Raw genomic sequence first — 14,939 nt, 5'->3', positions numbered from 1 at the left:
AACAAGTTTTTTTTTTTTTTTTTTTTTTTTTTTGGTTTTTGGGCCACACCCGTTTGACGCTCAGGGGTTACTCCTGGCTATGTGCTCAGAAATCGCCCCTGGCTTGGGGGGGACCATATGGGACGCCGGGGGATCGAACCGCGGTCCTTCCTTGGCTAGCGCTTGCAAGGCAGACACCTTACCTCCAGCGCCACCTACCCGGCCCCAGAAGGAACAAGTTTTAACCACTAAATATTATAAGATATTAACCCCTACCCCCGGGGGTATCTTTGGAAACCAAATAACCTCTTCCGGCTTACACTTACTGCCTAAGGAGGAACTGACTGCATCTAGGATTTTTGGGTCAGTACATGAGAGTAATTTGCTTGTGACTGATTTGATGACAAATATTCTTTTTCTTCTTGTAGTGGCTAACGTTCTAAGAAATTTCCAAGAAATTTTTCATTTGTCCATATCTACCCAAATAGTTTTTATTTTATTTTATTTTATTTTATTTTATTTATTTATTTAGTTTTTGGGTCACACCTGGCAACGCTCAGGGGTTACTCCTGGCTCTACGCTCAGAAATCACTCCTGGCAAGCTCGGGGGACCATATGGAATGCCGGGATTTGAACCACCATCCTTATGCATTCAAGGCAAACGCATTACCTCCATGCTATCTCTCCAACAGTTTTTTTTTTCCCCCCCTAGCTCTGAATCTTAAGTCTGGCATCACTATGCCATTTAGACTTCAATTCCATGACTTTTTAAGTTTAATACTTTACTTGTTCACATTTTACAGTGAAAAGCATTTAACCACTCATCTTCTATATTTAAGCTCCTGACAGACACTGATATAAGACATGTACAAGTGAGGATTATTATATACCAGACATATAAATATTCAGTTTGAAAATCTTCAGGGAACTTAAGCTTCACATTTCCAGCTCCCCAGGAACCAGCCTTTTGATGTTAGGGTACATTTGATTTCAGTGAAATTCTGCATTATTTTTTTCAGTATTACTTTAGCAAATTATGATAGTATAGGCCCAGACATACCTTTAAATCAGTGGTTTTCAGTCTTTTGGCATTGGGCAGTTGTTAACCACTCGTGTAAATAACTTTTTTTTCCCCTCATTTTGGGCCACGCCTGGCAGTACTAGGATAATTTCTGGTGGACCATATGGGGTTTCAAGGACTGAACTGGTTCTACCATATGCAAGGCAGACACCTTACCACTATTAATGATGTTTTAGGGCCACATAGAATAGTACATATGGATCAAATCCAGAGTTCCTACATGTAAAATATGTGCTCCATCCCTAGAGCTGTCTCCCTCTACTTAAACGACTATCTCTTATTTAACCTGACCTGACCTTTAGTTATGAAAATTTTATTTTTACTTTGGGGCCACACCCGGTGTTGCTCAGGGGGCCATAGATAGTGATGGAGATTGAAATTGGGTGAGCTGTGTATGGAAGGCAAGCACCCTATCTGCTGTACTATCACTCCAACCAACCCCTTATAGCTATCAAAGTTTAAACAATGATGTCTGCAATGACAAGAAATAGTAGAAAACATCCCCTGCGGGCAAGAGGTTTGAGCTTAGATATGTAGTTAACAAGCTAGTCGCCCCTCACCTGTATTGTGGACTTCCTCAGTAATGTACATGCCTTCTCGGTAGGTCAGTCCCCCTACAACAGGGGTTCCGGTGGCTGGAGCCAGTGTAGGGTCAAATGCATCAATATCAAAACTCAGGTGGATTGGCCTTTCTCTTCTTGAAGAAAAAAAGACAAGAGAATTGTTGTTTGTTTGTGTTTGGACACCCATCCTATAGTGCCGACTCCTTGACTTTGTTGCTATAACCCTAGTGCTTTAAGGCAGCAGACCTCCACCGTCCTGCTGCTGGAAGTTACTAAGTATGTTTAGCACATCTGCTGTCTACATAGCACGTCAGGATGTTACTAGTTGTTTAGTGTACTTTAGATAGTCCAACTTAAGACCTGTCATTAGAGCCTCCTCTATTAAATCTACCAAGAGTGGGAATTCTTTACTTCATTGTGGCAGTCGATTTCGATACACTATACAATTTCAGCTGGCTCTAGGTTTTAGATGCTGTTACTCTCAGTATTACTGCAGCAGAATTTAATGGATGTAGCTTCCATTAGTAGTTTAGCTACCTTAGTCTACGATGGCTAAAACTAACACCCAGCAAATACCCAACAAATACATTTCTTGGCAATTTAAGAACATACATATTTTTTTGGTTTAATTCCTGGCACCACAGCTATTGGTGCCAAAGATTAAACCTGGGATTCTATTGTGCACTCCAGTTCTTTGAGCTGTCTTCCTGACTCAAGAAGTTGCATGTTTTAAATTTGTTGGCAACTTAAGATATTATGTTATCAGCTGTTATCTAATCACATATCAGTATCCAGACATAAAAAGACAGCATTGGGAAAATGCTTAAAGCTGGCATTTAATTAGCAGTCATGGCCATCTTTCAGGACTACCAAGATTAGCTTTATATAAAATTATCAGAAAAGGCAATAGAATGTTTAAGTCAAAAATGGAGCAAGTGCAAGGACCTGCGTTTGACCTGACATTACTGGGTCAAACCCTGGTGGCCCCCCAGCACTGCTGGACTGAGCACTAAACCACCTGGCCATGGCTAAGTATTGCCAGGAGTGGCCTCCAGAGTTCTCAAGCAGTGCTTGGAAACCTCTAAACCCCCAAATGGACTAAAGAGGTGAGCAAATATGTTAAGAAAATGCCCTTGCAAACTCAATATGAACTTACTTTCTCCTGAAAAATTTTATACCTTTTATAGGGGATCATACCTGGCACGTTTAGGGTACCCTATGCAGTACTGGGGATTGAACCTGGTCTGCTGCATGTAAAGCAAGTGCTTTAACCTGCTGTATTATCTTTCAGGGGCCTTATCCCTACTGTTCCACTTTTGCTTTTAAAGGAAAACTTTAGAGCTGGAGGGAGAGCTGACCTGGTGTTCAGTTCTTGGTATCTTATATGATCCCAAGTGCAGAGCCAGGAGCTCTTTTGGGTATGGTCCCAAATTTCCTACCGCCACCAAAATAAAAAGGAAAGAAAAGAAAAGACTTATCCTCAAGATAGGCTAAAGTGTGCAGTTGGCTTGGAGTGTGTCCTGCTCCCCTTGGAACCTAGAATTACACATCAGTTGTAATTACTTACTTGCCAATCAGCTGGTTAAATGTCTGTTCCATGACCTTTTGGATACCAAGTCGGTCTATATCTCTCATGGAAAAATACTGGATATCATATTTCTTTAGAATAAAACTGGTGAGATATAAAGGAGGGAGTCCTTAGTTTAAAGAGCATTTTTAAACAACTGTATGTTATGGGGAGGTGCTTGTCTTTTTTTAGTGATCTGCAACCAGTAAGGCAAGCAAAACCTGTTCTAGTGGCTAGGACAGGTCCAACGCTTAACCTTAATATATTAACTTACCGCTCAGGAGGGTCCACATCTCTGAGACCAATATATACGATACTTGGGGGAGATAAACAAGGTTTGAGCCAGGAAAATCCTGGCAGTTGTGGTACCTAAACAGAGAAGAATGAACAGGATTCTTCAAGAGTTCTCTGTCTCACCCAAATAATCTCCATTTGCTTCCCAGTATATGTTAATTCTACTACTCACAGAACATGCTCAAAGCAACACAAGATAAATCTGATCTGGGGGGAAAAACAACTGATGCAAGTGTCTTTGGAAGGACAACTAGCGAACACTGTATTTGCTTTCTCCAGAAATTTTTTATGATGGCCTTAGTTTCTCATTAACTTATCTAAATAACAGGAATATTGCTGATTGCCTCTTTTCTACCACTTGGCACATTATAAAAAATTGTTTACAGGTTGGTTCTTGAAACATAGCCAGTGCCCATCTCAAATTGCCAACTGTCACAACACTTAATTCTGCCTAACAAGCAACCTTTGTACTGCTGGTTTAATTTGCTCCCGTCATTGAGAGGAGGGATAAACACATTCTGTCTAATATGAATTCTTGTATCCTCAGACCATGTTTACTTGTCAAAGTAAGGCCTGTGAGCCTCTAACCAAGGAACTTTCAGGCTGTGGGGATATCAACTGCTTGAGTTAACATATCACCACTTTTGTCTTTTGGGTGGAGGTACCCCAAAACAGGCAGTAGTCAGGGTAGCAGAAGGAATCAAACTCCTCAGCCACTTTCACCACCTTCACCACTTTGTACCCAGCAAGTCATCTATATGTTCGGCATCTAGCAGACTAGCTTGTCCATAATGTAATTATGTTTGATTAACAGGTAAAGGAATTGCAAGAAGTTCTAAATCTAAACCATCCTGAATCTGCCCTTCATTCACAAAAGTCATTCAATCTCAACCTCCTAGGGTGACCCCAGTAAAACATTCTGCTTTCATTTTAACCTACTTACCTTGTCCTTTAGTTCTCTGAGGAGAAACGAAACTGGCTGTCCATGAAGACTTCCCGATGAGGTGGTGAGGGGTGTATTGATGTCAGCATGGGCATCAACCCAGATCACACAAAGGTCTGGGAAGTGCCGGGCGTGGCCACTAATGGTACCAATTGCCAGGCTGCAAAGGACAAATCCAATAATCTTCAAGGCCCTCTAGTTGGCAAACATCACCAATAACAAGCATCTTCAGCCAACACAGCTCATACTTTGTCCTCTAGGCAAAGTCAAGACCCTAGACTAAGGCTAGATTTAGATGAGACAAAGTCCCTCAAATTGTAGTTCCCAAAGATCAACCTTACGTGAATTAACTGTGGAGAAACAAGATTTTAAATTCAAAACTCTGGGTCAAAGATGTAGAGCACTTGCCTTGCATGTATGAGGCCCTGGATTCAAAGCTGATGACTACTTATCCCTAAAGTGACATGCCATTGTTGCTCTGAAAGCCACTTAAATCATCTATGTCAAGTTACAAATTCTGTATAAGAGCAGCAGGTGAGATCTAATTATTTTTAAAGAAGCTGTCAATAATATTAACTTTCTAGGGTCCAGCTGTGCTGGAGATCAAACTCAAGGTTCCTACACACAAAGCATGTGCTCCAGCCCTCTGAGTAATTTTCTCACCCCCATGTTAACTTTATTTGGTGCTCGAGGACCAGTCTCCTCTGGCCAACTAAGCCAGCAGTTCAGTGCTATGATATAAGGATCAATTGCTCGATCCCTGCAGTGCTGAGCAGTCTCCTGGTGATGCTCAGAGAATCAAGAGAATCAAAAAGTACTGAGGATTAACCTGGGTCAAGAGCTTGCTTTACCTACACCCAGTGTATTTCTCTTCGCATCCCCTTGGGGGGCAGGTCACACCCAGCCACACTCAGGGGTTACTCCTGGCACTGTGCTCAGAAATTACCCCTGGCAGGCGAGGGGGACCATATGGGATGCCGGGATTCAAACCGCCATCAGTCCTATGTTGGTTGCGTGAAAGGCAAACTCCTTACTGCTGTGCTATTGCTCTGGCCCTAATACTTAATTTTTTTAAGAATAAAAATTAGGGGCCGGAGAGAATCCCGGCATCCCATATGGTCCCCTGAGCTTGCCAGGAGCGGTTTCTGAGCGTGGAGCCAGGAGTAATCCATTAGCGCTGCCAGGTGTGACCCCCCCCCCAAGAAAAAGAATAAAAATTAGAGGGGCCAAAAGATAGCCCAGCAGTAGGGCATTTGCTTTGCATGTAGCTGACCCAGGAGGGACCCGGTTTGATTCCCAGCATCCCATATGGTCTAGCCGGCCAGAGGTGATTTCTGGGTGCAGAGCCAGCAGTAACCTCTGAGCGCTGCTAGGTGTGGCTGAGAAACCAATCAATCAAGTTTTTAAAAAAAAGAATAAAAATTAGAAAGTATTAGTTTTTTAGAAAGATTAGGTGGTGCTTCTAAAACTTGTTAAAGACATTACATTACCTCAATACATTTATGTAGGTCAATGATTAATTTTTTTTTTTTTGGTTTTTGGGCCACACCCATTTGAGGCTCAAGGGTTACACCTTGCTATGCGCTCAGAAATCGCTCCTGGCTTGGGGGGACCATATGGGACGCCAGGGGATCAAACCGCGGTCTGTTCTATGCTAGCGCTTGCAAGGCAGACACCTTACCTCTAGTGCCACCTCTCCGGCCGCAAAGAATAAAAATTTTAACTGCATGCTATTTAATATCATTTTGACTTAATATGTCAATTTTTTCCCTTCCTTGGGGTATCTCTTACATTAACTTGTCATAATTACCCAGAGGAAAAGTTGGTGAAGTTGTGTTGTAACAAGTTGTGAGGGGTGATGTGTGATGGAAAGATAGTACAGATACAAACAGGGGACTTCTTTTGCATATGGCTGACCTGGGTTCAGCCCCTAACCCATATACGGTGCTAGAAGTGATCCCTGAGCACAGTAAGTGCAGCCCCCCAATTTTCCAGAGCTAGAGTGTGAGGATTAAAATGCTTATCTTGCACATAGCTAGCTCAGCACCACATATGGTCCCCTAAACACAGCCAGGTGTGGCCCCAAATCCAAGGGAATTTTGTTCCTGGCTTTAAGGCCAGGGACATAAACTTTGCATGCACAGGAGTTAGATCCCTAACACTTCATGGTTCTGGTGGTCCCCATGACTGTGGGGCTGAAGCAGTTACCACATTTGGCCCAATGGCTTGTAGGCCTCCTAGGCACTGTCTCAGAAGCCTCAACGCTTCTCAGCTTTTCAATAACTTAAGAATTTGGCATAGATTATTCCAACTTCCTTCTTGGTCAGAGATTGGGGCTGAAAGCCTGGGATTGATACTTGCTACCACACAGACCCTTGAGTACTGCCTAGAGTGAACAAGTCTCACACTTGGCTCTTTTAGCTCATATACACCTATAAGATAGCATTAGCTCCATGATCAGCATTAGGTCTTTTTTTGTTTTGGGGCCACACCCACTCATACTCAGGGGTTACTTCTGGCTCTGAGTTCAGGGATCATACCTGAAGCACAGGGAACCGTGTGGGATGCCAGGGAATCAAACCAGGGTTGACTGCTGTCACTTCAGCCCCTATTAGTTTACTGTCTTCTGAGAGTTAACGATCTCGCAGGGGTCCTCAAACTTTTTAAACAGGGGGCCAGTTCACTGTCCCTCAGACCATTGGAGGGTCTGACTATAGTAAAAACAAAACTTATGAACGAATTCTTATGCACACTGCATATATCTTATTTTGCAATGAAGAAACAAAACAGATACAAATACAATATATGGCCCACGGGCCATAGTTTGAGGACCACTGACTAGCGCTAAAAAACAATGAATTGATCTATGAAGTGGATTATTTCCAACAAATAAAAGTAAACCTATGATTCCTTCAGTAGTCTTTTATTTGAACCTCACCAGCAAAGGGACCCCTGTGTGGTGCCAGGGATTGAATTGAGCCAACGGCATGCAAGCACCCTACGTGTGAGGAAATGGAGTCAAGGAGCTAATAATAGCTCAGCCCTACCTAGGCACGACACATTCATTCTAGCTCTTCTGACAGCTCTGGGTTCCAGCTTACCTGTGATCTCCTCCCACTGTTACACAGCTATAGCCGCCTGAGATGGCATCACTAACAGCCTCAGCCAGTTCCTGGTTGGCAAGGCCCACAGAGCGAGGATTCAATATCAGATTGTTGTAGACATCATCTTTGGGAACTGGTGTAAAGTTCAAATCTCCAAAGTCTTTTAAACGGCAGCCTAGGAGCAAAAATAGGGGAGGGAGGTATAGTTTTATATGCTATTAGAACTCTTTGGACTGGACCAAATACTTATGGAGAGGGGACACACCTATTAATGCTCATGGTTTACTCCTAGCTCTGTCTTAAGGAATCACTCCTGTCTCAGCCATTATATGCTTTCTCTGTCTGTTCACACGTCTTTTTTGTTAATGGTGTTCATGGAGGAAAGCACCTCCTTTATTTCTGTAGATTTGTTTTGTTTTTGGGCTATACCAGTGACACTAAGGGGTTACTTCTGGCTATGTGCTCAGAAAAAATTCCTGGCTTGGGGGACCATATGGGACATTGGGGGGACCGAACCGCGGTTTGTCCTAGGTTAGCGTGTGCAAGGCAGATGCCCGACCTCTTGTGCCACCACTCCGGCACCATGGGAAGCACCTCTTTTGTAGTGCTTAACAAACACTTGGCTGTGGTGTGGCTGAAAATGGCGACAACAGAACTGCCATCTTGTGTCTTTTGGGAGGGGCAGGGGGTGCACAGTGCTCAGAGCTTACTCATGGTGCTGCATTCATGCATCACTCCTGGTCGTGCCCAGGGAACGACGGATAGTGCTGGGGATCAAAGTTGGGTTGGCTGCATGCAAAGCCGTATTCTCTATCCTATCTCCAGCCTCTTGAGTCTGTACTATGAAGTAAGTGTCTGTCATGCTTGAGGAAACAGCCTTTCCTGAACTTCTTTGTGTCACCTCATCTGCAAATATTAGATCAGATGAGGAGACAAAAACATATCATTGTTCTATGCTTTCATAATAAAAAAGCCTGATAGGGCAAAAGTAAATTTGAAGTTTCAGCAAAGCTCTCATGCCAAACAAATTTGGAGCCAAGGGCTCTCATGTTTCACTTGCACTGGGAAAAAGTAGAGCTCTGTAATAATGGCCTTCCCCTGCTTCTCTCCAGCCCTGGTAATGAAATACCACTGAACATTGCCTCCAATATTTTAGGCCCGGATGCTACCTTTGGCCTTGATAAACCTTTCCATGCTCCACTGGAGTGGAACAAGAACACAAGTGCATCAACAGAATGATGCATCAGGTTGTCATGGAGAAATCACAACGACCCTATCTGACCTCTGTCAGCCTGTCTGTTTTAGGGCCTTGACCACGAACTAGTAAATCCTAGAAAGAGCTATTAGGAAAAAAGAGAGAGAAAGTATAAAATTGTTTGTCTCAGGGCCGGAAAGGAAAGATAGCACAGTGGTAGGGCGTTTGCCTTGCATGCAGCCAACTCAGGACAGAGCTGGGTTTGATTCCTGGCATCCCCCCCACCCCCAAGCCTGCCAGGATTAATTTCTGAGCACAGCCAGGAGTAACCCCTGAGCACCACCAGGTCTGGCCCAAAAACCAAATAAATAAATGAAATTATCTCTATATACCAAACTGTACTCAGCAGCTTTATAGATTACTATGACGTCCCGTTTTTCACACATCAGAGAGGAAGGAATTCAGGGACATTAAGTACCCTCCAATATGAACTTGAATTTGAATCACTCTTGGATTAGACAATGATTAAGAAGGCATTTCCTTTATAAAATTTTGGGGTTTTGTTTTTGTCATATAATGCATAGAAGTTGCTCCTGTGGTCCTGTGGGTCAGTCCCAGCCTCCCACATCATGTATTCAACCTCTTGTGCTATCTCCCTGGTCCTGAGCAGGTGTGTTCAGTGGTAGAAAAGTACCTATTTTCTCCATTGCTCTAACTTTTCCAGCTGTTCTTAGGATGTCCAGCCAATCAAGATAGGTTTCAAAGTGGGCTGATACTTAGGAGAGGCCACTGAACCACTGACAGATTAACAGATTTGGAATAGAATGAAAAACTTAGAAAGTCAAGACTAGTTTCCAGAGTTTGGTGCATCAGGCCTATAATATTGGGCAGGTACATGCATATATTCTAGTTCCCTTCAATGTCTCTAAGAGACAGCTCCAACGGCACCAACATCTTCCTCCTTCCCTGCTCTACTGTCTCAGACTCAGCTGGTGTTCTGAGACAGTGACCTCAGCTGAGGAAGACAGACAGTGGCAGCTGGCTCAAGGCTCGAAGGTGCATCTAGGCATCCAGGTCAGACAGCTATCCTCAGGACCTAGCGCTGTTGTTGGGGGGATCACTCAAATACTTGAAACTCGGGCTGGAGCAGTGACGCAAGCGGTAGGGTATTTGCCTTGCACGCACTGACCTAGGACAGACCTTGGTTCTATCCCTCAGCATCCCATATGGTCCCCAAGCCAGGAGTGATTTCTGAGCGTATAGCCAGGAGTAACCCCTGAGCATCGTGGGGTGTGGTCCAATCTCCCACCCCCCAAAGAAGATCTGAAACTGCTTGGAGGGTCCCCAATCCTCCAAAGTAATACCAAATGATACGAACCTAGTGTTCACTGAGGCCGTTACACTACTGTAATTCCAAATACAGTACAAATAAATACAGTGAACACTTAGTTCAAGACAGGTAATATATGACGAAGCACCACATTGCCTGCTAATTCGCTCTACAACACATCTGCCCTCCTGGCCGAAGACTGTCACCTTTGGTAGCTAGGCAATGGTCACTATGGCACTCTGCAGCCAGCTGTCACCCTCTGACCACCAGCAACCCAGGCTTCTGACAGCTGACAGCACCCTAAGCTGGTCACCTGGTTGCAGCAAGATGGATGAAAATAATAGGATTATTTTACTTTAGCTTCATAAATCATCTCAGTGTAGCCATTATCCTTCCATCAGAACAAGACCACAGAATTCCTCTAGAAAAAAATGTCATTGGGCCGGAAAGATAGCGTGGAGGTAGAGTGTTTGCCTTGCACGCAGAAGGACGGCAGTTTGAATCCTGGCATCCCCTATAGTCCTCCAAGCCTGCCAGGAGTGATTTCTGAGCGTAGAGCCAGAAGGAAGCCCTGAGCGCTGCTGGGTGTGACCCCCCCCAAAAAAAAAATAAAATAAAATGTCATTAACGGGGCCAGAGAGATAGCACAGCGGTGTTTGCCTTGCAAGCAGCCAATCCAGGACCTAAGGTGGTTGGTTTGAATCCTGGTGTCCCACATGGTCCCCCATGCCTGCCAGGAGCTATTTCTGAGCAGACAGCTAGGAGTAACCCCTGAGCATAGCCGGGTGTGGCCCAAAAACAACAACAACAACAAAAGTCATTAACATAATGACAAGTATCTCCACTATCTACTACAATCCCTGGGGATAAAATACTACTTTTAGATATTTAATCAAAAAGTCACACAGGGGCTGAAGAGATAGCATGGAGGTAGGGAGTTTGCCTTTCATGCAGAAGGTCATATGGTCCCCAGAGCGCCCAGGAGCGATTTCTGAGCATAGAGTCAGGAGTAATCCCTGAGTGCTGCCAGGTGTGACACAAAACCAAAACAAAACAAAACAAAACAAAAAAGTCACACACAAAGGCCAAAGCAATAATATAGCAGGTAGGATGCTTGTCTTGCATGTGGCCAATTCAGGTTTATTTTGTGACATCCCATATTGTCCCCTGATTCCTGAGTGCAGAGTCAGGAGTAATTTTGAGCATCGCCGGACGTGGCCCATCTGGGGTACTGGGCATCAAACCCGAGTTGACAGTGTGCAAGGCAAGTGTCATACCTCCTATACTAAACTATATAGAAATATATTCAATAAATATATTTATTGAAGGGTTAAATTATTCAAACAAACTGCAGCAATCTCAGATTCTGAACCTTTGAACCATACTGTTTTTGGACCGTGAAAGAATAATGTAACATCAGTCTGAGGTAACTCAGTGTCACCCCTGTTTGAAGCAACCTAGCCATATTGGTTAAATGTCAATCTTGATTAAAAACAAAATAGGGGGCCAGAGCAATAGCATAGAAGTAGGGTGTTTGTCTTGTATGTGGCTGACATAGGGTCAAACCCCAGCATCCCATATTGTCCCACAAACACCACTAAATAACCCTTGAGCGCAGAGTCAGGAGTAATCTCTCAGCACTACTGAATGTGAGCCCCCAAACAAACAAACAAAACACTTTACAAAATGTTTCAAAAAGAACAAAATCAATGTTTAGCTTGGTTGAATAATCTTCCAATGGTTAGTCAAAATTTTGTAAGTTTAAGTCTGCTGTGTGTGTGTGTGTGGTCTGTCTGTCTGCTACTCTTTCTGCTACAGAGAGCAAGGCCTCATTCATGCAGAGTGGGCACTTTATCACCAACCTGCATCTTGACTTTGAACTCAACTTTAAAAGAAATATTTTCTTTGGAAATGTGCACTGATGAGGAAGGTGGACGTTGGAACATTGTGTGACTGCAACTCAGTCATGAACAACTTTTGTAATTGTGACTCGATTTTTAAAAATTATTGAAATTAAAAATAAAAATAAAAATGCCTGTCCGCCTTCCACATTTTGTTGATGGTGTGATTGCGATGACCAGGCGTTGTACAGATGCCTGGCTGGTGCTCCCAGAGGTTATATGTCGGCTTGTTTTTGCTTGGACACTCAACTGAGATATGCTCCCTGAGGTAATGGTATTTTTTTTTGTTTTTGTTTTTTGTTTTTTGTTTGTTTTTGGGCCACACCCGGCGGTGCTCAGGGGTTCCTCCTGGCTGTCTGCTCAGAAATAGCTCCTGACAGGCACGGGGGACCCTATGGAACGCCGGGATTCGAACCAACCACCTTTGGTCCTGGATCGGCTGTTTGCAAGGCAAACACTGCTGTGCTCTCTCTCCGGGCCTGGTAATGGTATTTGTAATATGCTTGCGGGGGCTCATACTCTCCTTTGAGATGCTCAAGTTAGCTGACAATCACAGGTCACTGTGGTGCTCACCAGAGATGACACATACCACTGGTCACGGTTGTGGCACAGTATTTCGTTGTAGTTCTTGTCAGCTGTAATTCTGTCCTCTGTGAAGCAGCCACAAATTGCTTCTGTCACAGGGCATCACAGGCAGCAGAGCTGTAGGATCATGCTTGACATGTGGCCGCAGCAAGGATTTGAACGCACAACCACATGCTTAAATGGCAGATGTTCTAACTCTGTGCTGATCCTACATTCTGTATCATACATTCAGAAAAGTCTGGAAAACTGGGACCTGGGACTGTAGCAGTAGTACAGCAGGTGGGGTTTCTTGCTTTGCATGTAGCCAACCTGGGCTCTATTCCCCAACATCACATACGGTCTCTGTGCCCTGCCAGGAGTAACCAAACCCTGAGCACCCTGGGTGTGGCCAAAAGAAATCCCCCAAAAGTTTGGGAAACCAATGTAGCTCAATGGATATGGGTGTTGTTTGGGCAGGACCTTGTATTCAGTCCCTGCTAATACATGGCCCTCTGAGCCCTGTTATGTTTGACCCCTGCTTTTCTAAAAAGGAGAGGGGAAGGAAATGGTCTGGGAAAAGCCTGGTCATGATGTAAATGAAGTAACAGAATGCTTCACCTCCTTCCTTGGAAAGTGAGGCTGCAGACTTCAAGGAGCTTCCAGCTGGGGCAAGAACAGGAAGAAGCAGTCCAGTGTGATGTGGTCAGATGCAGCAGTCATGGGAATGGGGGAGCAGGAAGTCGTTGAGTTAGATCCAGGAAAAGCCAGATTTCTTAGAAGAGGCATTATCTGAGCCATGAAGGGCATTAGTATTATGTTGGAAGAAAAGGACTTCCTGAGCAAAAGAGGCCATTCAAGTCCTCACCTAATGTCACGGATAAATTCTTGGAAACAAATTTCAAGGGAGAGAGAGAACATATGAACAAGATCAGTTTTACTTAAGGCTATTGGATATAGACAGATTCCAACAGCATATTTCTTGGCACAGAAACATCAACATGTCTAAAAAGAGAAATTTGCTCAATTCACTCGCTATCCAAACTGCTTAGTAGAGGGCCAGAGAGATAGCACAGCAGTAGGGCATTTGCCTTGCACATGAAACCAGGATGGACGGTGGTTCGAATCCTGGCATCCCATATGGTCCCCCATGCTTGCCAAGAGTGACTTCTGAGTGCAGAGCCAGAAGTAACTAACCCCTGAGCGCCACTGGGTCTGACTCCCACAAAACCCAAATCAAACCAACAAAAAGGGTTTCTTCAGTGATCAGAGCTCAGGCAGGGGTCAAGTTGAAAATATATTGACAGGACACCACCCCTTCCATTATAAGGCACACAGGTCTTCACATTCACTTAGGCTATCCAAGCTAACCTAAACACGTGGGAGGAACTGGAAATACACACCGAAGAAGCACAGATATGGGAGAATGTGTAACTCCATACAGACAGAGCCCCCAGCGGGGCACTGATCCTTTTTCTAGGACCTGCTATACTTTTAGCTCTACAAAACAACTCACAGTTCCCCTAAGCTCAGACATCAGAGATGCTGTAGAGAATTGAGGCAAGAGGAGAAGGGCCTAGACCCTAGACCCTACCTGCAGTAGGGCACAACAAATCAGTCTGCACTATAGGTTTAATGTATTGTGGAGAATGGACTGACCTGGAAAAGAGTCACTCCAAAGGGTCTATGAACATGTCAGTAGGGAGGGCTAACAGGTTGCAGGAATACTAGGTAAGAACAGGTACAATACTGGCTGAGATAGACAGAAATCAGACACCCAGTAAGAGTGGAGACAGTAAATTCAGTTTGGGATTATGTTAGAAATCCATTGAGGTAGTAAAGATATTATCCTGTTGAAATGCATGGGGAAAAGTTAATAATAGGGCTGGAGCAATAGCACAGTAGGAAGGGCATTTGTGTTGCAAGCAGCCAACCCAGGTGTAATCTCTGGCATCCCATATGGTCCTCTGAGCACTGCCAGAAGTGATTTCTGAGGACAGAGCCAGGAGTAACTCCTAAGCGCCACTGGATGTGGCCCAAAAACTAAAAAAAAAAAAGTTAATGATAAATGCTGGGCAGTTGTTTGATGACAGATAATTCACTTCATTTTGTTTTAGCCACACCTGGCTGTGCTCAGGGGTTACTCATGGCTCTGCACTCAGAAATCGCTCTTGGCAGTCTAGGAGACCACTTGGGATCGTGTCTGACCCGGGTTTGCCGTGTACAAGGCAAAAGCCCTATCATTGTACTACCACTCCGGCCCTGACCACCACTCACTTCTAACAGAAGCATATCCTGCCACCTGTGAGGACAAACTGTAAGGTTTGGGGGAAATTAAAACTGAATCTGGGGATCAGAGTAATAGCACAGTAGGGTGAGTAGGGTGTTTGCCTGGCACGTGACTGACCCGGGTTCAATCCC

The 14,939-nt window shown here is 44.2% G+C and overlaps 1 protein-coding gene across 2 annotated transcripts in view; it reads right to left on the bottom strand.

Moving 5' to 3' along the window:
- The window catches only part of ARG2 (arginase 2), a 37,657-nt gene that overhangs the window by 815 nt on the left and 21,903 nt on the right, over positions 1-14,939 (bottom strand). Inside the window, exons 3-7 of one of the 2 annotated variants that reach the window (XM_049770453.1) lie at positions 7,529-7,706; positions 4,428-4,587; positions 3,465-3,559; positions 3,191-3,295; positions 1,621-1,757 (exon numbers count right to left, since the gene is read on the bottom strand). In XM_049770453.1, coding sequence (XP_049626410.1) covers positions 1,621-1,757; positions 3,191-3,295; positions 3,465-3,559; positions 4,428-4,587; positions 7,529-7,706 — 675 coding nt within the window. The remainder of the gene's footprint in view (positions 1-1,620; positions 1,758-3,190; positions 3,296-3,464; positions 3,560-4,427; positions 4,588-7,528; positions 7,707-14,939) is intronic. The other variant, XM_049770454.1, reaches the window with a different exon arrangement.

Source organism: Suncus etruscus, chromosome 3, assembly GCF_024139225.1.
Source record: "Suncus etruscus isolate mSunEtr1 chromosome 3, mSunEtr1.pri.cur, whole genome shotgun sequence".
Taxonomy (NCBI): Eukaryota; Metazoa; Chordata; class Mammalia; order Eulipotyphla; family Soricidae; genus Suncus; species Suncus etruscus.
This window is presented reverse-complemented; position numbering and strand designations above follow the sequence as displayed.